Source organism: Diabrotica virgifera, chromosome 3 (assembly GCF_917563875.1).
Source record: "Diabrotica virgifera virgifera chromosome 3, PGI_DIABVI_V3a".
NCBI classification, from domain to species: Eukaryota; Metazoa; Arthropoda; class Insecta; order Coleoptera; family Chrysomelidae; genus Diabrotica; species Diabrotica virgifera.
Window position 1 is genome coordinate 133,029,850 of NC_065445.1, and position 24,221 is coordinate 133,054,070.

Here is a 24,221-nt window from a genome sequence, read left to right on the forward strand (position 1 = left end):
AACAAAAAAAAAGATAAAATCTTCTTTTATTTCAATAAGCATAATTGTTAACTTGTCCAGCCAAGATTTTAAAGTTTGTGTAGGTAGGTCTTTTGCGATAGCCACTTCTTCTTATTCTATAATTGGGCTGTGTCCTTGACCCTTGACAATTTACTAAGACAGCCACTTCTATAACATTCTGTTTTTGACAGATCATCACATCAGTTAACCTAGAGATACATTTGGATTATAATAATAATTCAGATGAATTTTTTTATGGAATTATGAATTTGTATATATTTGTAATAAGAATTTTATAATTCCCTTTAATTACTATTAGTTATGTAAATATGTCCGAATTGGAGTTACAAGAGGAAGAGAGGGAAGCTCTGTCATCAATATATGAAGGAGATGATCTGTTTAAACAGATTGATAAGTGTACATATCAATATAAAGTAAGTATTTCACAAAAATATGTAGCCAAATAATCCATTACACCATTTTTAGTATGGTGAGCATGATACAAATAAATCCTTTGTATTGGAAATTAAATGGGTTGAGCAGTATCCAAATGAGTTACCAGTTATGAATATGGACACATTTTACAATAATCACATGTAAGTATCAACATCGTAATTTTTGTATTTTTGCTAAAATCGCATTGACTTTAATTAATTAATTCTATTGGTTTAATAACTCATAATATGCTAGTCAGGATAACAGTTAACACATTCAAGTCTGCCACTGCCTCTAAGATATTGACCCGATTTCCATAAAAACGCCACGACCGCCCGAAAGGTGTTTGTGTGTGTACCTGATACAATGGTCTATTAATTTGTGTGGCCACTTGAGCTTTGTTTCTAATGAGGCCCAAAGTGTAATGTGTTAAGTCACAAGAAGTTTACTCAGTTTGCTGATCCCAGTCCCAACTGTATTTATTCTTAAATTTAGTAATATTTTTGCTATGTTGGTTAAATTTTGATGATACTGGCAGTGACTGGAAATTCCTATACAACCAACCATAATATGCTAAAGTTCTTTTCATGAGCATTTTTCAGTGCGTCACAGTTTTTCGATTTCTTTCTAACACATTAAATTGTATGTGACAGAAAAAAGGGATGTCTGTGATTACAGACATTTATAACATTTATTCTAGTTATTCTAGTTGTTGATAAAAAGAATTATTCACGAATTATATAATAATATCTACGAATATATTCTGTACAATTTATAGGACTATACAAATCAAAGAAAGTACCATTTTATAAATGCAATAAACACAATTGATTTGTTTTTATGCCAAATTGCAAATAAAATGTGACAACTGTCAGGTTTAACTAAAATCTCATGTTAGAATAAATGTCATAAATGTGTATTATCACGGACTTACCTTATTTTCTATCATTTGTGACGCACAGAAAAATACTCATGAAAAGAACTCTAATAGCCAATATTTAAACAAAAAATATTCACATGCAGTGAATGTCAACAAGGCTCTGGCTCCCTAAATCCCAAATCAGTAAGAACCCTCACTTACTTTCTCAGCAAACTAAATAACCTGTGGGTCTAAGGTTCGAGACCCCATATAATGTATAGTGATAACATATAAGTTAGTTGAACATAAATTTTTAAAGCAAATTGCGTATAGACTTAATATCTTGGACAACTACAATGATGCAGATATTCTTAATATCCTAAATATGGCACCAATCACTGCTCGTCATAAGAGAAGGGATCTCATCACTTTCTACAACATCCTACATGGAAAAATTGGAACTCCAGAGCTTCTTCAAAAAATTAATATTCATGTCCCACTACGAAAACCCAGGGCTACAGTTAGTTTCCATTACCCAATCTACTATACTAACTATGGTCTTAACAACTTCCTCACTAGAACTGCCAGACTAGCAAACCAGCACCTTAACATTGACCTTTTCCAAACTTACAGCAAATTCCTGAGTCAGATTTTAGTAAACATTAAACTAAGTAAGACTTATTATTCTGTAATTTCTTCTTTCTTTCTCATAATCCTTAGTGCCCTTCAGGGCGTCGGATGTCGGGTTCCGCCTTTTATCCACTTCTTCCAATTGCTTCTATTGGTGGCCAGGTTCTTCATATCCCTCATACTGATGTGTCTCCTTTCACCTATATCCTGGATCTGGTCCATCCATGTCTTCCTCGGCCTTCCCTTTTTTCTTTTGTTTCCCATTTTGGCTTCATGTACCTTCTTTGTAAGTCTATTTTGCTCCATTCGTTGTATGTGTCCAAACCAGCTTAATTGTTTGTTTTCAATCTTCCTCATTATCGGTTCTTGTTCCAGCTCTCTTCTTATTTCTTCATTTCTGAATCTATCAAACTTCGTAACTCCGGCTATTCTTCTCATGTATTTCATCTCGGTCCGTTTACCATTGATTCATGTTTCTTTTGGACAATCCATGTTTCCGCCCCATATGTCATTATCGGATTTACTATGCTGTTGTATACTCTGAGTTTAGTTTTGTTGCCTATTTCTGACTTTCCAAAAATTGTATTATTTAAAGAGTAATACACGCTAGTTGCCTTCTTCAGTTTATTACTTATTGCCAAGTCCGTTTTCCCAAATATTCAAAAGTAGATACTTACGTGTTCTATTACTTTTTCCCTTACTATTATATTAGTATTCCTTTCTTTTTTCTCATCTTCATTTATTATCATAAGTTTTGTTTTGTTAAGATTCATTTCCATTTTTAATTTATGTATCTCTTTTTGCCAAATATCTATTAGTTTCTGCATTTTCTCTACTGTGTCTGTGATTAAAACTATATCATCAGTGTATAGAAGGGAGTTTTAGTATCTTTATTGCATTCAAGTTTTTATATCCTACTATGTATTGAAGGTTTCTTGTTTGATCTTTGGTATTTTTGATTAAAGTATCCATGACTATTATAAACAAGAGGGGGCTTAGTCCATCTCCTTGTTTAATTCCCTTATCCCATTTAAAAGTGCCTGATCTTTCTCCATTTATTTTTACTTGGCCTTCTACTTCCATATTATATAGATTTTATGACTTTTATCATCTTTTTTGGTATATTATAGCTTTCCAATATTCTCCACAATATTTCTCTGTTTATCATATCAAATGCCGCCTTCAGATCGACGAACATGAGAAATAGTTCATTCCCTTTACGGTATTGTCTCTGTATTATATTTCTTATGATGTAGACGTTATCGTTTGTTTGACAGTTTGATCTGAATGCAGCCTGTTCGTCTTCCAATTCTTTCTCTATCACTGATCTTAGACGCTTCTCTATAATTCTCGTGTATACCTTGAAGGCGACTGATGACAAGCATATTGCTCTATAATTCTCGCATTCATTATGTTGTCCTTTTTTGTATATCGGTAGGACTATGTTCTTCTTCCAGTCATCTGGGATTTTCTCTGTACTCCATGCTTCCTTGCATATCTGTAATAGCCAGTCCTCTCCTTTTTCACCCATCCATTTTATCATTTCTGCATCTATTTGGTCCTCTCCTGCCGCTTCTGTAATTTAAAAGTTTAAAATCTTAACATAAATGCTTAGCAAGCTTATGAGAAAAATATGAAGACGCAACTACAAGACCGGACTTCCAAGGGCGAACAAAATTTAATAATTAAGTATATTCGTGGTGTACCTCAAATTGTTACAAAAAACTAAGTTTTAACCATCTTCATAAGTCTCCTTTTTCTATCTTTTATCAAAATTGTCGTGGATTGCGCACTAAACTTCGTGTTATTAGAAACAATTCGCAGGGTGTTTGTTATGATATAATTATATTTACTGAAACTTGGTTAAATGACCAAATATTTGACTCAGAACTTGATCTTACTGATTATGTAATATATAGAAAGGACCGTTCTCACCTCACTAGTACTGCGAGCAGAGGGGGGGGGGGGGAGTTCTAATTGCAGTACGCTCATCTATCCCTAGTAGACTGCTGGAATCTTTTCCAGGTATAGAACAAATATATGTGGCTGTTGGCAGTACTAATTGTCCGCTTATTGTGGGAGCACTTTATTTTCCTCCTAAGTCTGCTTTAGAAAAATATATCTCTTTCAATAACAGTATCGATAATCTTTCAAATACATTTCCCACCTCTCATTTCTGTATTGCAGGGGACTTCAACCTACACTGTACTTGGTCTCATGATAATTTTTGTTCTACGGCAATTCCTGCTCCAGACATTCCTTTAATCGAAGAAGATGCTATAAATATTATGAATCATATATGTTCCTATCAAAATCTTTTCCAACGCAATAACATCTATAATAATGTAAACTCATTACTTGATCTAGTTTTGGTTCATGATGAAAATTGCATTGTCGCAGAAGCTGATGAGGGATTAGTTGACCCCGATAGTTTCCACCCTCCTTTATGCTTTAATTTAAACCGCGGAGATGTTTTAACTGATGAAATGAAAGCTGAAGGCTTTTTCTACGACTTTAAATCAGCAAATTTTCAAGGTATTTCTGATTACTTAGACACAATATACTGGGATGAAATTTTCAGAGACAAAAGTTTAGATGATATGGTCAATATACTTTATGATGTCTTATATGGCGCTATCGATGTTTATGTACCAATGAAAAAGTTTTATACCGGCAATTTTCCTAAATGGTATACCCGAGAGTTAAGAAACTGCATCATTGCTAAAAAGAAAGCTCATAAGAAATTTAAAGTGACCAGGTTACCTCAAGACTATAATGAATTTTCTAGATTGAGGTCGATATGCAAGTCCTTATCAGGTCAAGCATACAATCAGTTTGTAGCAAACGTTGAACATACACTTCCTAGTAACATTAAAAGCTTCTGGAGGTTCGTAAATTCTAAAAGGAACAATAATAGCATTCCGAACACTTTAAACCATAATGGCCAAACCAGTTCCGATGGTCCTACCATAGCCAAGATGTTTGCTCAGTACTTTGCTGCAGTATATAGTGAGGACGAATGTCCTATTCCAAATAGTGCAAGGGCTAACACTAGTTTCAACATTACTGGTTGTGACTTATCTATTTCAGAGGTATATACCAAATTATCCCAGCTAAACATACATAAGGGTCCAGGGCCTGATGGAATCCCACCCAAGTTACTGAAATACTGTAGTTTTAATCTTGCTCGTCCCTTATTCTTTATTTTTCAAAAATCATTACAAACGAGTGAATTCCCTCCCGTTTGGAAAGTTAGTTTTATATCACCGATATTCAAGAATGGAGATATAAGCAGGGTACAGAGCTACAGACCTATTAGTATCCTTAATACTATACCTAAACTATTCGAGAGTTTAATATGTGACAAAATTAAGCCTACTATACAAAATGTAATCATTGAACAACAGTATGGTTTTGTTATGGGGAGATCAACTGAAATGATGGTTAAATTATACCTCCTTCTTAAATGAAGCATTGGAAAGTAAACAACAGGTAGATGCGATTTATACAGATTTTTCCAAGGCATTCGATAGAGTCAACCATACGTTATTGTTACATAAGATCGAACAGTTGGGTTTCTCTGATCCTCTGCTTAGTTGGATTCGAAATTATCTATTAGATAGAAGGCAGATAGTTCGTATTAAGAATTATTTCTCTAATGAAATTATAGTTACATCGGGTGTACCTCAAGGCTCCCACTTAGGACCTATCCTTTTTAATTTATTTATAAATGACATAAATAAAAGCTTCAATTTTGCTCAATTTCTTCTACTGATGACCTTAAATTATTTCACATAATTACCTCTGATTTGGATCACTACAATTTGCAATCAGATCTTAATGGTCTTGTGGAATGGTGCTCACTTAATGGTATGGACTTAAATGCAAACAAATGCCATGCTATAACTTTTACTCGACTAAGACACTTTGAGAATAATTCTTACTTTATACGGGACACTAGGTTACAATTAGTTGACTCAGTTATAGATCTGGGTGTTATTCTTGATACTAACTTGAATTTCAACCTACACATTAATAGCATGGTTTCTAAGTCATTAAAGATGCTTGGCTTTGTTAAAAGATGCAGCTATGACTTTACGACTGGTCGTTCTTTAAAATTTCTTTATTGTTCTTTAGTTAGACCACATTTAGATTATGCATCATGTGTTTGGTCACCTCAATATAACTGTCATATTAATAAAATCGAACAAGTTCAGCGTAAATTCTTACGTTATTATGCTTATAAGATGCATCTCACTGGTCAAAGTTATGAGTCTTTACTGCAAATTATTCGACTTGACTCATTACAGAGTCGTCGTCAACATAAAGATCTTTGCTTCTTATATAACTTAATTCATGGTCATAAATTCTGTATCCCACTTTTAAATAAAATTGGTCTACATGTACCTTCAAGAACCACCCGTTCTGTGACCACCTTCCACGAGGTCATTAACCGCACGAATTATGGTTCAAGTTCCTATCTCTCTAAAACTATTAAATTAGCAAACACATTATCTCCGCAAATTGATTTCTTTGTGAACGACTTTACTGCGTTTTCCACACAATTACATTTATACTTAACTTAATAATCTAATTTCAAGACTGATTTGTCAACTACTGTTATTGTCTTTGTTCTAGGATAAGTTGTATTTGTCAATTTCAAAATGTTCTAGCTCTCAATTGTTAAATGAGAGCAAGTAATTTTATTCTTTATTATTGTTTGTTATTGTATTTACCAATTTTGTACCTACTAGATCTTATTTTTCTAATTTGTGTGACATTTTAATTGTATCATGTACTAATGGACTTCGGTCCGTAAATAAATAATAAATAAATAAATAAATAAATTGTATTTGGGCTTTGTCCGTTCATAAATAAAATATGTAAATAAATTAATAGATACCTACACACACCGGCAAAATTAGCCGAACACCTTAAAAAGTGGGACATGTTTCTCGAATTTCATAAACCAGTGGTCCGATTTGAGTGTTTCTTTTAGTATGTTATCGCCTTATTATTTAAGAATATCGTTGTAATAATATTGTTGCTAGACAGGTAAATATCATTTTATACCGGGTGTACCAATCATACTGTGTTTTTTTCTTAAAGTTTGGAACACCCTGTGGAATATTCTAGCATATGTAAAATATTAAAATTAATACTCGATTGTAGACCTAGGCTTTCTTTCCTTTTTGATTCATTTACTTTTTGATTCATTTACTTATGTGAGATAACAAAAAAAGTTATGTGCGTTAACAACTATCCTTGTTTTTCATCAATAAATCCTCATAGTAGGGGAGGAAAGTATACTAAATTTGCAGTTACTCGAGCGTTATGGGGACCTATTGGATTGTGCTAGTAGTGGAGAGTATGTGCTAAAATCAGAAAAAGTTTAAGTTAAGTTTTCCATAAAGTGGGGGACTTTTCATTTTTTAATTTAATTTTCCATTTGAAACAATCATTTTTCTCTGATTATAGCGCTATCTATCCATAATTCGAAAAATGTGTCGAATAAAAGTTGCTTATTTTACGTAAAGAATCCAAATCTGCAATAAAAATTGGGGGCTCCTATTTAAGATTTTAAATTAAATCCCCCACCCCACCTTCGTGGGGGCTCGTGACACCCCACGGAGAGGGGTGAGGGGTTAATTAAAAATTTTAAATACGAACCCTGCGATATTTCGCGAAATGAACATCAGATCGTAAAACTGCAAAATACATCTATTCAATATTTTTCAAAAATCTACCGAATGGCACCAAACACGACCCCCACGGAGGTGGGGTGGGGTTTACTTTAAAATCTTAAATAGGAGCCCCCAATTTTTATTGCAGATTTGGATCCTTGACGTAACAATAAGCAACTTTTATTCGACACATTTTTTCGGTGGAAATGGAAAATTAAATTAAAAAATGGAGAGTCCCACACTTTATGGAAAACTTAACTTTTTTTTGGTTTTAGCACCCACTCTTCACAATCCAATAGATCCCCATCACGCTCGAGTAACTGCAAATTTAGCAAACTTTCCTCTCCTACCATGAGGATTTATTGATAAAAAACATGGCTAGTTGTTAAAGCACATAAGTCTACATTAGAGTTTTAATTTTAATATTTTACATATGCTAGAATATTCCACAGGGTGTTCCGAACTTTAAGAAAAAAACACAGTATGATTGTTACACCCGGTATAAAATGACATTTACCTGTCTAGCAACAATATTATTACATCGTAATTCTTAAATAATAAGGCTATAACATACTAAAAGAATCACTCAAATCGGACAACAGGTTGAGGAAATTCGAGACATCAAACATGTCCCATTTTTAAGGTGTTCGGCTAATTTTGCCGGTGTGTGTATATATTAAAATCTTAAAACAGCCGAATTTAACTTATTTTATACTTTTTAACTTTATTATTTATACTGAACTCTTAATATTTCCACGTAATTAAAGAACATTAAAAATTTCTCATCAATTGCTTCAATATCCCACATACCAATTTTATTTCCAAATTTGGTTAAAGGACTTATTTACAAACTATAGATACATAATGGGGAATACTACTAAACACATAAGAAATTAAATCCTTTTCGGATGAAGAATTACCCTTTTGGGTAGACGTTCAAAATTTAAAATTAGGAGATGGAATAGGTACAAATGTTCAAAACTTTAATAAGTTTTGTTTTAATCTGCTTTGTATTTCACATTCGTCAGAGAATGTCGAAAGAATTTTTTCTGCTATAGACTTAATGAAAACAAAACAGCGAAATTTACTTATACTGAAATTGTTTACGGACTTTTCCATACATAACTCTGTAACGGAGACCAAAACTGTTATGATTTTATAATAGAAAACTACCACTTAAACCGAATGAACGACAGAGCATTATTTTATGTTTGGAAAAGGATTGATGGGAATTATAATGTGATAAGTGGCAAGTACATTTCATCAGTTAATTTTTTTCTGTTGTATAGTCGGTTCGCTAAACTCGGACACAACTGGCTAGTGATTTTAGTAAGTAATTTTGCCAGAAAAAAAAGGTTGATTTTGACCGACATAAAAATAATCAAAGAAATGCGAAAAACTTTTTTGTACTAATACATGAACATTATTTAATGTACAGTAGTATCCTCGGACAACGGATTAGCAAGACTTTCTTTAACACCAATAACTGGATAAGCATCTTGGAAATACAGAAGTACAATGCACACCGCTGGCATGTCCTTTCCAAAAGTATCTGACGATCCTTCTGCAGTACAGGATGCAGAAGAAATGGAGCAAACGTCTTGCCATCATGCTATTGAGGCTTCGAAATGTATAGACCAGGGACGACTGCAAAATTGCGCGATCATCACATTTCACTACCTGGTGATTCCGCGTTCAATTCGATTTTGTAAGCATATGACGAAAAAATAAATACTCGTAACGCCGCTTTTCGGTTGAGTATCGCGCGTTTGCCGAGAAAATAAATACACGTGATGTATTACTACAGCCCCTCACGTGTTTACCCCTCCCCCTTTCGAGCCTCACGTGATTAGAGAGAGAGAGAAAATTTATTGTTTCTAAAAATGAGTTTACATTAATTTATAAAACACAACGTGGTATAGTACAAACACAGTACAAGATACATTAAAATACTAACTATAAAACTTCCATAATAAAAAAATAAAAACGCCATCAATTAGCGCAACTGTACTCAAAAAATTCCTCGATACTATAGTAACGTTTAGATAATAAAAACTTCTTGATTGCTCTTCGGAATACAAAAATATTGCTTGAGGATCTTATATTGAGTGGTAGGTGATTAAACACTTTCTTTCCAGTGTAAATAAATTATTTTTTAATTAGTGTAGAAGAGGGAATTGGAAGTGGAATAACGTAAGTTAGATTAATGGACAGTCTTTAATTTCCTATTGATAAACTTGACCCGAACGTGACACATTGAACTTGGTGGTAAAATTTATTAGTGCATGGTCCAATGTATGGGCCATAGTGAATATGTAGTTTCAACTTTCAAGTTATCATATGTAGTTTCAAGCTAAGATATCAACAGCAGAGATAGTCCTACTTCCTTTGGATATTCATCATCCACCTATATCTTTTGAATTTAAGTGTGAATCATGTGTTAACAACCCTGGACTGACTGGTGACGCTTTTTATAGAGATTTCCATGCGATGAACGTTGTGTAAATACGTAGGATGTAAAAGACGTGAGTAGCGATAAATACGTTTATTGATATAGACGAACACAAGGATATATTTCAATCCCGGGAGAACCGCCGAACACTGTAACTGATAATTGATACGCGATTAGCTGAAGACTGAATGAGAACTCTCTTTTCTAGGCCCAAGAGTCTAGTTTTATAGAAGCTTAAATTGGGTCATAGGTGACGCTAGTCCCCCGTGATTTGTATATCTAATTAAGGTAAATAATTCTACTTTTGTCAGCAGTTTCGTGACATTTCCAAATTATATTGTTGATAATTGACCAATTTGTATCTAAACTAATTAATCTACGTGCGTGAATATAAAATAAATAAATTCGTGCGGTCTACTGGGTGATAAAATAATTCTGTTCAATATCGAATATGAATTCTGAATATTTATTATTGGACATACTGCCCGCCGGAAGCTGTCCCAAGTATCAGTATTCGAGGTTTACAAGTATAACATAAATATAAAATATAACAACCATATCTCCAATATGACAACATACATAATTTATTAATAAGTAGTTTAAGAATAATCAATATTTTTCCAACTGTTAACTTAGCTTTCACCGTCCGACTCTATATTTAGATCAAAATTGGGACTACTAGATGAAAAAGTGTTGAGGGGGATGTCGGCTTTGGAAGTCGACGGGGAGGCGTCTTTCCGGTTACGAGCTAAAGAAGTTACCTCGTGGTCGGGTGTCTGCCTAAGTGCTTTGCCTGAGCGACATTTTCGTATACCAGGACAGTATCTCCACAATATGAGCAGACCAATCACCACAATCGAAGTAATGACCCCGGTGGCCGTTAAATAAGTCCAATGTGACTCATGTATCTTTCGCCAGGGCGTATGCGCTACTTCTTGCTCCAGACTTTCTTCGTCCAATAGTATAGTACGGAATTCATCGCCTTGTGTGTTAATGTGTGTGGGTTGAATCGTATTTAACAGATGTCTTGGCATCGTCAGCAACTGCGCTACAGGAGTGATCGGAGTCTTCAGGTAGCTGGTTATCGCTGTCTCCACCCCGCTGCTAGTGGGGAGTAATGTAATGTTTTTCGTTTGGGCGATGCATCGGGGCGAGAGTTTCAGAAATGAGACTCGCTCCAGAACTCTTTCGTTTCGATTTCCATCACAGATAATGGACAGGTGTATCGGAATCGGTGTGATTATTAACCAAAGGTTGGGTGTACCCATCTTACTCCACTGAGCTTGATGTATTGCCCGGGTAACCACTGGACATGTGCTATTCTTAGATCGCTCATAAATTTCTTCCAGTATACAGTTTGGTTTGGTATCCATGTTAATTACGGCCGTTGGAGAGCACGCTATCTGTGCCCGTGCCAGCTGTAAGCATCTTGCTTTATCTTCTGCGGTCAATTCGAAGTAGTGGAGAGTGTTATAATCTACAATCAGTAGATTTCTTGGGGCGACAAACGAATGCAACACTGACCCCTCGACCTTAAGTGGTATCGCGGTGATCTTGAGCATGCTGTAATTATTTCTCCCTGTCACTATGAAGTAGCCGATGACCTTTATATACTTGTCGTCATGGCTGACCTCTGTTTCTATAATGGGTTGTCGTCGTATTTCCACTCCTTGTGGTAGTATCTTCCCCGCTCTTTCTATTAACTTGGTTATTTGACCCGGCTTTATTATATCAACGAAATGGCCGTGGTTGTAGTGCAGGTTTAATATTCCCTCGTAAAATTGAATATATTCGTTTATGAACTCCGTAACTTGTAATGCTATGGTTTGTATTCGTAACGTGCTATATTCGGTTTCTAGTCTTAATGCTTTGTCTTCTACTTCATTGAGTCCTTTTGATATTTCTTGTAGGCCTGTGAATAGTGCTTTGTTAAACTTGTTCATCTGTTCATTTATCCTCATCTCCGTGTGGTTTATTGACGTTATTGTCTCTAACATTATCTTTGCCTGATGCTGTGACCCCTTTATTAATTCTCTCTGGTTTTTGTCTAGTGTCTCAATGTCACTATAGGCTTCGTCGTTCACTCCAAATATGGAGGTTAATATTGTGCCTAATATTCCTCTTTTTTCTCTTCCTTTTATTTCTACTGTCAACGCTTCACTTATTGACTCCGCCTTCCTTTGTCCTTCCTCTAACTTCCCTATTATCTCCTTACAATTTACGATTTTTGTCTCTTGGCACAGATCCCGTATGCCTTGTATCATACTTCCTATCAGTTGATGCTCCTTTTGAACTCTTCCTTTTTCGATTAGCACTTTTATTCGGAATGTTCCTCGATCTATGTAAACCTCTCCAAGGTCTTCAGTAAATAACCCTGGTTCCGGATTATATATTTTATACAGTTCTGCATTCATGGGTTTCAATAGTGTTAAAAACATTATTGCGATTAATATTTTCTTCCATCTTGATCCTGATGAATTCTTTGGTTTTTCCTGTTTCTCTTCTTCTAATTTTATCAGCTTATGTATAGGTCTTTTTGTTATTTTCCCGTTTGCCTTTCTCACTGACACTACTCTGGTTAATCCCTCCGCTCCAGGGTGTGTTTCTATTACCCTTGCTAGTGGCCATCTACCTGGAGGTGTATCCTCTTCCTTAATTATGACTATTTCTTCTTTTTTTATGTTTGGGTGTGTTTTATGCCATTTATTCCTTTGTTGTAACTGTTGCAGGTACTCTTGCCTCCAAATCTTCCAAAAATCCCTTTTTATTTTTTCCAATATTCGCCACCTTGCTGGCATCTTCAAGTACGTCGTGAGCTCTTCTTCCCGATTCGGTGATACAATTTCTTTCCCTATAAGGAAGTGAGCTGGTGTGATTGCTATTTTTCCTTCTGGGTTTCTGATGATTCACATAATGGTCTCGAATTCATACAGGCTTCTATTTGTGTTAGCACCGTACTCAGTTCTTCATATGTCAGTACTGTTTCCCCTATGATTCTTTTCAGATGATATTTCATTATTCGCACGGCGCTTTCCCACAATCCTCCGAAGTGTGGCGCATATGCAGGTATGACGTGCCACTGGGTGCCTAGTGCAATTAATCCTTGTTTTATCTCGTCCTCTAGGTTTTGATTTTCTTTTTTTAGTAAGTTTGCCGTTCCTACGAATGTGGTTCCGTTATCACTGTAAATGTTGACGCACTGTCCTCTGCGTGCCGTAAATCTTTTGAACGCCGCAATAAATGCATCTGTAGACATATCACTTACTACCTCAAGATGTACTGCCTTTGTTGACAGACACACAAATACTGCAATGTATCCTTTATAACTCCTTTGTCCTCTGCCTTTCGTAGTACTTATTTTTATCGGCCCGGCGTAATCTATCCCTGTATTCGTGAAAGGATGACTCGGGTTCACTCTGTCCTCCGGCAGGTCTCCCATTAACTGTTGTGGTACTTGTCCTTTATACCTCCTACACTTTATACATTTAGTTAACTGACTTTTCACGGTTCTTCTTCCGTTTATTATCCAATATTTCCTCTTTATGTATTGTAATGTCTGTTGTAGTCCGCTATGTAGATTTTTTGTATGACTGTCCGATATAATTAACTTTGTTAATGCGCTGTCCTTAGGTAAAATTATAGGATGTTTTTCCGCGTACTGTAGCTTCGTGTGCCTTAGCCTTCCGGTGACTCTTAGAATCCCTTGTTTATCCAGGAACGGTACCAATGATGCTAATTTGTTCTTCCTGTCTAGTTGCTGTTTCTTTTCCAGTTTATTTATTTCTAGCTTGAAGTTGTTAATTTGTGTGAGTTTTATCACTTTTAACAATGTTTCCTCTAATTCTCGGACTGTAAGTTGTCCTTGAGTTTTGTCCTTCTTTCTGCAGTTGTTTGCAAATCTCATACAATATGATACCACTCTTCTCATTTTTTCTAAATTCGAGAATCTCTCGCATATGTCTTCCTTTATCGTTACCATGTGCGTCGTTACTTTCGTTTTGACTTCCTCCTCATTTGTTTCAGGTATATCCTCTGCCGGTAACCTCAGTGCTTTTTTACTCGTTAGCCAAGTTGGTCCCTTCCACCATAACTCTGCTTCTAATAACTCTGCAGCGGTACTTCCACGTGAGAGGATGTCCGCTGGGTTTTCTTTCGTATCCACTTTATGCCAATTTTCTGGCGCTATAACTCCTTTTATCTCCTCTACTCTGTTGGCGACGAACATTTTCCATCTTTTTGATGATCCCTTTATCCAAGCCAGGGTTATTGTTGAGTCCGACCATGCATATATTGCCATGTTCTCCCTGTTCAATGCTTGTAGGGTTTTCTTCATTAAATTTGCTAATAGTACCGCGGCACACAATTCCAATCTTGGCAATGTCGTTTTCCCTTTCAATGGTGCGACTTTAGATTTTGCTATCAATAGATTTGTTTTAATTTCCGGGTCTAATACCCTAGCATAAATAACCGCTCCATATCCTTTCAGAGACGCATCTGCGAATCCATGTAGTTCTACTCTGTTTGTTTTATTTAAATTGTTCCACCTGGATAATGTTATTCTCTCAAGATTTATTAATTGTGCCTGATATGCTTTCCACCGGCTTTGTTGCGCGCTAGTTAATTCTTTGTCCCAACTGGTCTTTTGCTCCCAAAGTTCTTGTATGAACATTTTCGTCTGAATTACTACTGGTGCTATCCATCCTAATGGGTCATATAGTTTTGCTACTTCTGACAGTATGTGTCTTTTCGTTATTTTCTTTGTCGTCGTTATTTCTATCTTGAATCTGATTGTATCTTCTTTGGGTGACCAATGTATTCCTAACGTCTTTCGTATTTCTTCTTGCTTGAATGCTTTTGAGTCTACATTCCTCATTTCTTCCGGTACGTTCTCCATTATTTTTTCTTCGTTGCTCAACCATTTTCTAAGTGTAAATCCACCTTTCTTAAAAATTTGTATTAGTTCCTTTTGGGCTGCTTCTGCCTCTTTTAACGTCTCCGCTCCTCCTAATATATCGTCTACATACATATTTTCTTTTATTATTTTCGCTGCTGTAGGGAAATTCCCTCCTTCATCCTCTTGTAACTGTTGTATTGTTCTTAATGCTAAAAATGGTGCTGCGGCCGTGCCGTATGTCACCGTCTTCAATTTATATTCTTGCACTGGATCCTTTGTGTTCTTTCTCCAGAGTATTTTTTGATACATTTGGTCTTCTTCTGCCATTCTGATCTGTCTAAACATTTTCTCCAGATCCGCTGAGTATGCTACCTTATGGGATCTCCATCTCAATAGTATATCTGTCAAATCCTGTTGTAATTTTGGCCCCGTGTGCATAATATCATTTAGGCTTACTGTTGATGAGCTTTTACTTGATGCATCAAACACGGCTCTTATTTTTGTTGTAGTGCTGTCCTCCTTTCTCACTGGATGATGAGGTAGGTAGTAACCTCCTCCCTGGACTTCCGCTATTGCCATATGACCTTGGTTTTCATAATCTTCCATGAATTGTCTGTAATTCGTTTCTAACTGTTTGTCTTTTGTGAACGTCCTTTCAAGTTGCATCAATCTGGCGAATGCCTGCTGCTTAGATTCTCCTAACTTTGTGACGTCTTCCTTAAACGGAATTCTCACTTCGTATCTACCTTCTTCATTTCTTTTTACTGTCTGACGATACATTTCTTCACATTCTTGCTCTTCTACTGATAAACTTGTTTCTTGATTCACTTCTTCTAATTCCCAGAATTTCTTTATTTGTATGACCATTTCTTGTCTGGATATCATACAGCATACTTCTGCTTTAGTAGTCTCCCTTTCTTTCGCTATCCCCGAAATTATCCATCCTAGTTTGGTGTTTTGACTTAGTAGTCCATTACTTCTTCTGTGCATCCCTTCTGTCAATATGTAACTATATTCTTTTACTCCTAGCAATAAGTCTATTTTTCCTACCCTGTAGTATCTTGGGTCTGCCAGTAGCACATTCTTCTCGTTGTAATCCTGTAGGACTATGTCCTGTTCCGGTAAATCCCTTGTTATTTTCGGTAGTACCAGTGCCTCTATTTCCATCTCGAAGTCACTTTGGTAATGATTTCCGATCAATAGTTTCATACTCCAGTTGGCTGTCTTTTCCCCTGACGAGCCTATTCCGGATATGGTCGCCTGTATTGGCTGCCTTTTTGTTCCTAGCGCCGTCGCCGCTTGTTCCGTTATAAATGCACATTGTGACCCTTGGTCGATCAATGCTCTCATTATGTGAGGTTCTCCATTCGCATCCCTAACGCGTACCACTGCTGTGGCTAGTAATGCTTCACCTTCCTTATGGCTTGCACAGTTAACTGAGTTCTGTCCTCTTTGCTGTGTGTTGTTGTTTCTTTGCCCATTGTTCCCTTGCGTATTGTCTCGTCTTCCGTTATTTTGTTCTCTGGCGTTGTTGGAATAATTATTTCCTCCTCTGTACCTGTCCGATTGGTACCCGTTTCTTCTACTGTTTGATTCTCTTCCATTTCTTTCCTGTATTTGTTCTCCTCTTGTTTCATTTGTGTTTCTTCTGTTGCCTGTGTTTCCTGTTTCATAATGCAACGTTTGGTGGTGGTCTCCGCCACAGTGTTTGCACCTAACCTGTGAAAAGCATTGTTTCTCCTTCTTATGTGCTAGACAATTCGCACACCATTCTTTTTCTCGTATTATCCTGTTCCGGTCTTTTACCTTGAGTTCCAGAAATTCTCTGCAGTATGGTACTCCGTGATCTCCGTTGCATATCACGCAACCCATTCTTGTTTTCTTACCCGTTCCTCCTTGTTTCTCTTGTCTCTTTTCTGACTCCAGCAGTTCCAGTGTTTGGAATCGTCGCTGTAGAAACGTTTGTGTTGACTTGAACGTCGGTATCTCTCTACTGTCTCCGCTGTGGTTTTCGTATAGTCTCCTTGTCTCATTGTCCCATTTTGTTATGCTAATTCGCGCTGTCAATGGGCTCCACGCTTCCGTGTCTGTTCCCAACCCTCCTATGGCTTCCAGGCACTCATGGAAGGTGTCATGTAGTGATTTCAGTGCTCTAGCGGAAGAATCCTTTACTTCCTGTGCTAGTAACATCCTGTCTATTAGTTTAAACAGTATCATCCTCGGATTCTCATATCTTTCCTTTAACATGTTCCATGCCACTTCGTAGTTGGCTTCGGTTATGTGCAAGTGTTGTATCATCCTGTGGGCTTCCCCTCTTACTTGTGTTTTGAGGTACTGCATCTTCTCTGCTCTCGACAACTGTTCGTTTTCATGTATTACCTTTGTAAACAGATCGTGGAAAGTTCTCCACGTTTCATATCTTCCTTCATACACAGGGATTTTTACCTGCGGTAATGTTACTCCCTCTCTTCTCTGTGTGCTGTCTGGTCGTTGCATTGCAGGCCGCATTTTCTTTATCGTTTCCCTGACCTTCCTCCTTAGCTGATCTATCCTCTCTACTTCGTCACTGTCTATAACGTCTAGCTCATCATTTACTGTTGCTTCTATGATGAGTGTGTTTATTTTCTCCATGTGTTCTTTCAATTCTGCTTGCAGTTCTTCATCGTACTGCAACTCCTGTTCATATTCTTGTAATAATTCCTCGATTTTTTGTTTTCTTATTTGTATCTCCTTTCCTTTTGTTGTCTTTCCTCTTTTCAATATTCTTCCATATTCTTCCAATAGGGTTTTTCCCTCAATATATGTCTTAAAAACCTGCTCGTAGTATTTTGTTTCGAAGTACTTGTCTTTCGTTACTCCGCTATCTAATAATTTCTCGTGGTTATGCCCAAACCTTGTCCAATAATCCTCTAATCTATCCTGACGCTCTTTAATGTATTGTTGATTCTTGCGAGATCCAGGGTCTCTCTTAAGAGACGACACCTGTTTAGAAATCTCTCCTCCAAGCTCAGCTTGCTTGTTCTGTAACGCTTCCATGTTTAAATCCACTTACTTTCTATTTTATGCAGTAATAAATGTTTTTACCGTATTTTTTCGTAACTATTTATATTTTCAATTTACTGTGATTCACCTTTTGCTGAATCGTAAATAGTAATTCTGTAGACCTTGCTGAGGTTTGCTTATTTATCTGTAGGTCAGTGTTATATGTGGGTTAATGTCAATCAAAGTATTATGTTGCACAGTTATAAATAGAATAATAAGAATACAACCTCTGTATTACGATGAGTATTTAAAATAATGCGATCTAAAATTATGTAAATGAAATACCAAGCATTATGAAATTATTAGGGTATATGTAATGTTTTTTCTTTATCAACTTGTAACATAAAGAAATAGGTAGGTAGTAAATATTTGTAGGGCTAACCGTTTATTATTATTATATAGTCAAAGTATAGTTAATATATAAGGCAAATATAGTTAGAATCAATAAATAAATATAGGCAAATATAGTTAACAAAAATAAAAGTAAATAGTTAGTAAATATTTAAATTTATTTGAATGGCAACTATTGTATAGAATGCACTAAAATTTTTGTAAATATGTATAGGTCGAATAATTCGGTTTAAAATTGGAAAGAATATTGCGTTATACGATACGAAATAGTTGGAAAAATGTTAATTTGTTCAAAAACTTACGGTTTTTTTTCTTTTTTATGTTTCTGGACTGGCTCTGCATGCGCACCTGGATATGCCCTCTGACCTGCAGTTTTCTTTCTGGATCTGCAGTAACTCTTCTGGGTACGGCTTCTGGCCTGTAGTTTTCTGGATACGGCTTCTGGCCTGTAGTTTTCTGGTTACGGCTTCTGACCTGTATTTTTCTGGATACGGCTTCTGACCTGTATTTTTCTGGATACGGCTTCTGGCCTGTAGTTTTCTGGATACGGCTTCTGACCTGTATTTTTCTGGTTACGGCTTCTGACCGTTATTTTTCTGGATACGGCTTCTGACCTGTATTTTTCTGGTTACGGCTTCTGACCGTTATTTTTCTGGATACGGCTTCTGACCTGTAGTTTTCTGGATACGGCTTCTGACCTGTATTTTTCTGGATACGGCTTCTGACCTGTATTTTTCTGGATACGGCTTCTGACCTGTATTTTTCTGGATACGGCTTCTGACCTGTATTTTTCTGGTTACGGCTTCTGACCGTTATTTTTCTGGATACGGCTTCTGACCTGTATTTTTCTGGTTACGGCTTCTGACCGTTATTTTTCTGGATACGGCTTCTGACCTGTAGTTTTCTGGATACGGCTTCTGACCTGTATTTTTCTGGTTACGGCTTCTGACCTGTAGTTTTCTGGATACGGCTTCTGACCTGTATTTTTCTGGTTCCGGCTTCTGCTTCGCTCTAGTACTGTTCTCCCGGGCCTAGTGTCGTCTATTTGCTACTGATTTCGATTGGTGTGGACTGTACTTGTAGGCCTCCTTTTTTCTCGATAAGGACCATGTGTAAATACGTAGGATGTAAAAGACGTGAGTAGCGATAAATACGTTTATTGATATAGACGAACACAAGGATATATTTCAATCCCGGGAGAACCGCCGAACACTGTAACTGATAATTGATACGCGATTAGCTGAAGACTGAATGAGAACTCTCTTTTCTAGGCCCAAGAGTCTAGTTTTATAGAAGCTTAAATTGGGTCATAGGTGACGCTAGTCCCCCGTGATTTGTATATCTAATTAAGGTAAATAATTCTACTTTTGTCAGCAGTTTCGTGACATTTCCAAATTATATTGTTGATAATTGACCAATTTGTATCTAAACTAATTAATCTACGTGCGTGAATATAAAATAAATAAATTCGTGCGGTCTACTGGGTGATAAAATAATTCTGTTCAATATCGAATATGAATTCTGAATATTTATTATTGGACAACGTCCTAGATGTGTTACAAGTTTTCTTTCTCAATTTAATTGGGATAATTTGTTTAAAAATAGGTCTCTTGATGACATGATCAGTATTTTTTACGATATTATGTACTTAACAATTTGATCTTTATGTTCCTATTAAGAAGTATTCAGCAAAGAAATTTCCGGTGTGGTTTTCTCCAGATCTCAAAGTTACAATTATTCAGAAAAAGAAAGTTCACAAAGAATATCTGAGAACTAAATCCCCCACTCTCTTTAATGAGTTTTCTGCATTAAGGGCTCAATGTAAACGCTTAAAACAACAATGTTATCGTGAATACATTGCATTAACTGAATCATCTCTCAGGGATAATATTAGAGATTTTTGGAAATTTGTTAGTAATAAAAATAGCAAACCTAATATACCATCAGTTGTACACTATAATAATATCACTGGTTCTAGTGTTCTGCACTAAGTTCTAGTGGAAATTGTTAATTTGTTTGCTGAATACTTTTCAAAAACTTATAGTGATAGAGATTGTGTTTTGCAGGATAATATTTTAAATTCTGGTGACATCAACTTATCACAATTTACTATATCTCAATTTGGCATTTCTATTTCGTCTATATATGAAAAACTTTCCATTTTGGACAGCAACAAGGGGCCAGGTCCTGATGATCTTCCACCTTCTTTTCTTAAACACTTAAGCTTTTCACTTTCTAGACCTCTTTTTCACATTTTTAACCTGTCATTAAAGACCGGGATGTTCCCAGCCTACTGGAAAACTAGCTTTATTACCCCAATACTAAAATGTGGAGATAAGTCTCAAGTGAACATTTATCGTCCTATTGGCATTCTGAGTTGTATTCCCAAAGTTTTTGACAGTCTTGTTTGTGACTATTTGTCAGCAAGTTTAAAATGTTGTTTTATCGACCAGCAATTTTGATTTCTCTCTAGCCGCTCCACTGAACTTAATTTATTGACATTTACCGACTTCCTTGTGGAATCTCTTGAAGGTGGCTTCCAGGTTCGTGCTGTATGTATACACAGACTTTACAAAGGCGTTTGACCGGGTAAATCACAAGATTTTAATCAATAAGTTGAGAGGTCTGGGTATCCAGCGTGAACTTTTAGAATGGTTGTTATCCTACCTATCTGAAAGAATACAAATAGTACGTGTTCAGGGTTTTCAATCGTTTGAAATTAAGGTACCTTCAGGAGTGCCACAAGGGTCACATCTTGGACCCCTTCTATTCAATATCCATGTTAATGATATTGCCTCCTGTTTCCACTTTGCTTTTTTCCTAATGTTTGCTGACGATTTAAAATTATATTTGAAAATCGAGAATGATGGTGACTATCAAAAATTACAATCTGACTTGGATCGGTTGAGCTATTGGTGTGATAGCAACGGAATGGAACTTAATCTTAAAAAGTGTCACTTAATGGTTTTTGGTCGAAATAGAACTCCTACAAATCATATCTATACTATTAAGGATTGTCCTTTAGACTCTGTATCTCAGATAAAAGACCTAGGTGTTGTGCTCGATTCCAGCTTATCCTACATCCCCCATATCTCATATATTGTCTCAAAAGCACTTCAACTTTTAGGGTTTATCAAACGTTGTGCAAAAGACTTTCTAAATATCCCATCCATAAAAGTATTGTATTGTTCACTTGTGAGACCTCACCTAGATTACTGTTCATGTGTTTGGTCTCCACACTATAACACCCATATTCTAGCTATTGAGAGACTTCAGCACAAGTTCTTAAGATTTGTTGCATTTAAACAAAACCAGGGGGTTGATGAAATTAACTATTCTAATATAAAAAAGTCTCTCAACATAACCTCTCTCCAAATCCGACGCATGCATAAGGATCTCACAGTGTTTTATAATATACTACACTCCAATAATTTTGGTCCTCAACTATTGGAGAAAATTAGCCTCCATGTTCCCAGTAGACAAACGAGACTAAATCAACCTTTTTACATTAGACCCCATCGCACTAACTACGGACACAACTCCTTCATGTCCAGAACACCTAGATTTGCTAACCAATGTTCGGAAGGTTTAGATTGTTATAGTTTTCCAAATGAATTTAAAGCTCAGCTTAAAAACTGTATGTGATAACTTGATATCCTTGTGTTTTGTACATTTTTTGTTAATGTTTGTTATTTATTTAATGTTCCTAGTTTGTATGATTAAATTTTTTAAATTTACTTTAGGTTAGGTTATAAATCTCCTGTGATTAATGTTTATACTGTATTTTAATTGGGTGATTGCCCGTTGATAAATAAAATAAACAAAACTTTCTCAGGGAGAGGGGAACATGAACAATAACATTTAAGTACAGTCACGTCACACCAGATTTCCAATAAAGTGAGCTTATAAATCATGTACCATATTTAAATTTTTTCAGAGTAACATCATTAAAGCAGAAGATAGTAGAAATGTTAAGGACTGAAGCTGAACAATACTTAGGAATGTCTATGACTTACTCTCTATTTGAATTTTTAAAGGAGAAATTCGATGAACTGATTAATGATCAGCCTGACGAACCAGAAAAATTAGAAGTTGAAAAATTATGTATTTCTGAAGGGGACCAACAAGTAAGTTCTGAATTAGATATCATTGTATCAATAATAATGGTACATTATGATTCTTCTTTGCTTTTTTCCTAATGCTGACGATTTAAAATATGATCGGTTGAGCAATTGGTGTGACAGAAACGGAATGAAACTTAATGTTAAAAAGTGTCATTTAATGTAATGGTTTTTGGTCGGAATAGAACTCATACAAATCATATCTACACTATTAATGGTTGCCCCTTGGACTCTCTATCTCAGATAAAAGACCTAGGTGTTGTGCTCAATTCGAGCTTATCTTACATCCCCCATATCTCATATGTTTACCCAAAATCGCTTCAACTTTTAGGGTTTATCAAACATTGTGCTAAAGACTTTCTAAATATCCCATCCATAAAAATATTGTATGGTTCGCTTGTGAGTGTGAGTCCCCACCTAGATTACTGTTCATGTGTTTGGTTTCCTCACTATAACACCCATATTCAAGCTATTGAGAGAGTTCAACACAAATTCGTAAGATTTGTTCCATTTAAAGAAAACCAGAGGGTTGAGAAAATTTACTACTCAAATATGGAAAAGTCTCTCAACATGACTTCTCAAATCCGACGCAAAAAGCACAATGATCGCACTATGTTTTATAGTATACTGCTCTCTAATATTTTTGGTCCTCAACTATTGGAAAAAATCAATCTCCATGTTCCCAGTAGACAAACGGGGCTAAATCAACCCTTTTATGTTAAAGCCGGATTTATGTTACGACTGGGACGTGGACGGCATGGGGCGCGTTGAAGAATCGTCTTATATGAAAAGCATTGGCTGGTTTATCTTACAACGGAAGGGGGCGACACCGGGAAGTGTAAAGGACGTGCGCTTTCATCTATTGTTCTACTCGCCGTGCCGTCCACCTCCCAATGTAAGATAATCAGCCTTAAACCCCATCTCTCTAACTATGGACACAACAGTAACTTAATTTTTTAATGAATTTGCCGAAAACTCCAGAAGACGAGGTAAACAGTTGGTACCCTGGGCACCAAGTATTTCAGAGATCGCTTCCATGTCATATTCGTCGTTAGCGACCCCAAAAACCCCCCGAGTAATGATTTTTGACTAATGTTTTAATGCATTTGCCGAAAACTCCACAAGACGGGGTAAACCCTGGGCACCAGGTACCCCGGAGATCACTTACGATATCATATTCGTTTTCAGCGACCCCAAAAACCTCCCGAGTAACAAAATTGAACTCATTTCCGCCGATAATTGACGAGTTCTGAATTTTTTTTATTGTCTGTTTGAGATGCACTTTAAGAATGCATTTTTTGTATGCAGTTTTTCAATATTATCTCATGGCTAGGGGTCACAAAGTTTCCTGGCGCATTCACGAATCGAATGCAAAAAGAATTATTAAGATCCGTCTTGTCGTTTTTTTTCCGAGGTTCAGTGCTTTATTGCTTCGACCATTTACCACCAAATTCCTGTCATTTGGCATGTTCTACGTGTCGGACGTCGGACATATTAAAATGCCCAACATATTTGTCGGACAAACATTTTTTCATATATTATATAAAGTTTGCTATTGAATAAACTTAAAATTAACCTGCTAGTTTTCACAATCATAAACTTGTCAGGATGACATGATCCACAATTAAAATCACGTTCCACAATTAAAACTTCCCCTGTTCCAGTGCTCCCGTACATCAAAGTTTGTCCGACTAAACACCGTTAAGCTATTAACAAAATTTCAGCTTGCTATTAATATTATTTTTTGTTACGC

At 36.1% G+C, this 24,221-nt stretch overlaps 1 protein-coding gene across 1 annotated transcript in view; it reads left to right on the forward strand.

Moving 5' to 3' along the window:
* The first annotated feature begins 169 nt into the window (after positions 1–169).
* The window catches only part of LOC114336387 (RWD domain-containing protein 4), a 48,249-nt gene continuing 24,197 nt past the window's right edge, over positions 170–24,221 (forward strand). The window contains exons 1-3 of the mRNA XM_028286746.2: positions 170–434; positions 487–596; positions 22,285–22,474. Of these exons, the coding sequence (XP_028142547.1) occupies positions 330–434; positions 487–596; positions 22,285–22,474 (405 nt within the window). The 5' untranslated portion in view covers positions 170–329. The remainder of the gene's footprint in view (positions 435–486; positions 597–22,284; positions 22,475–24,221) is intronic.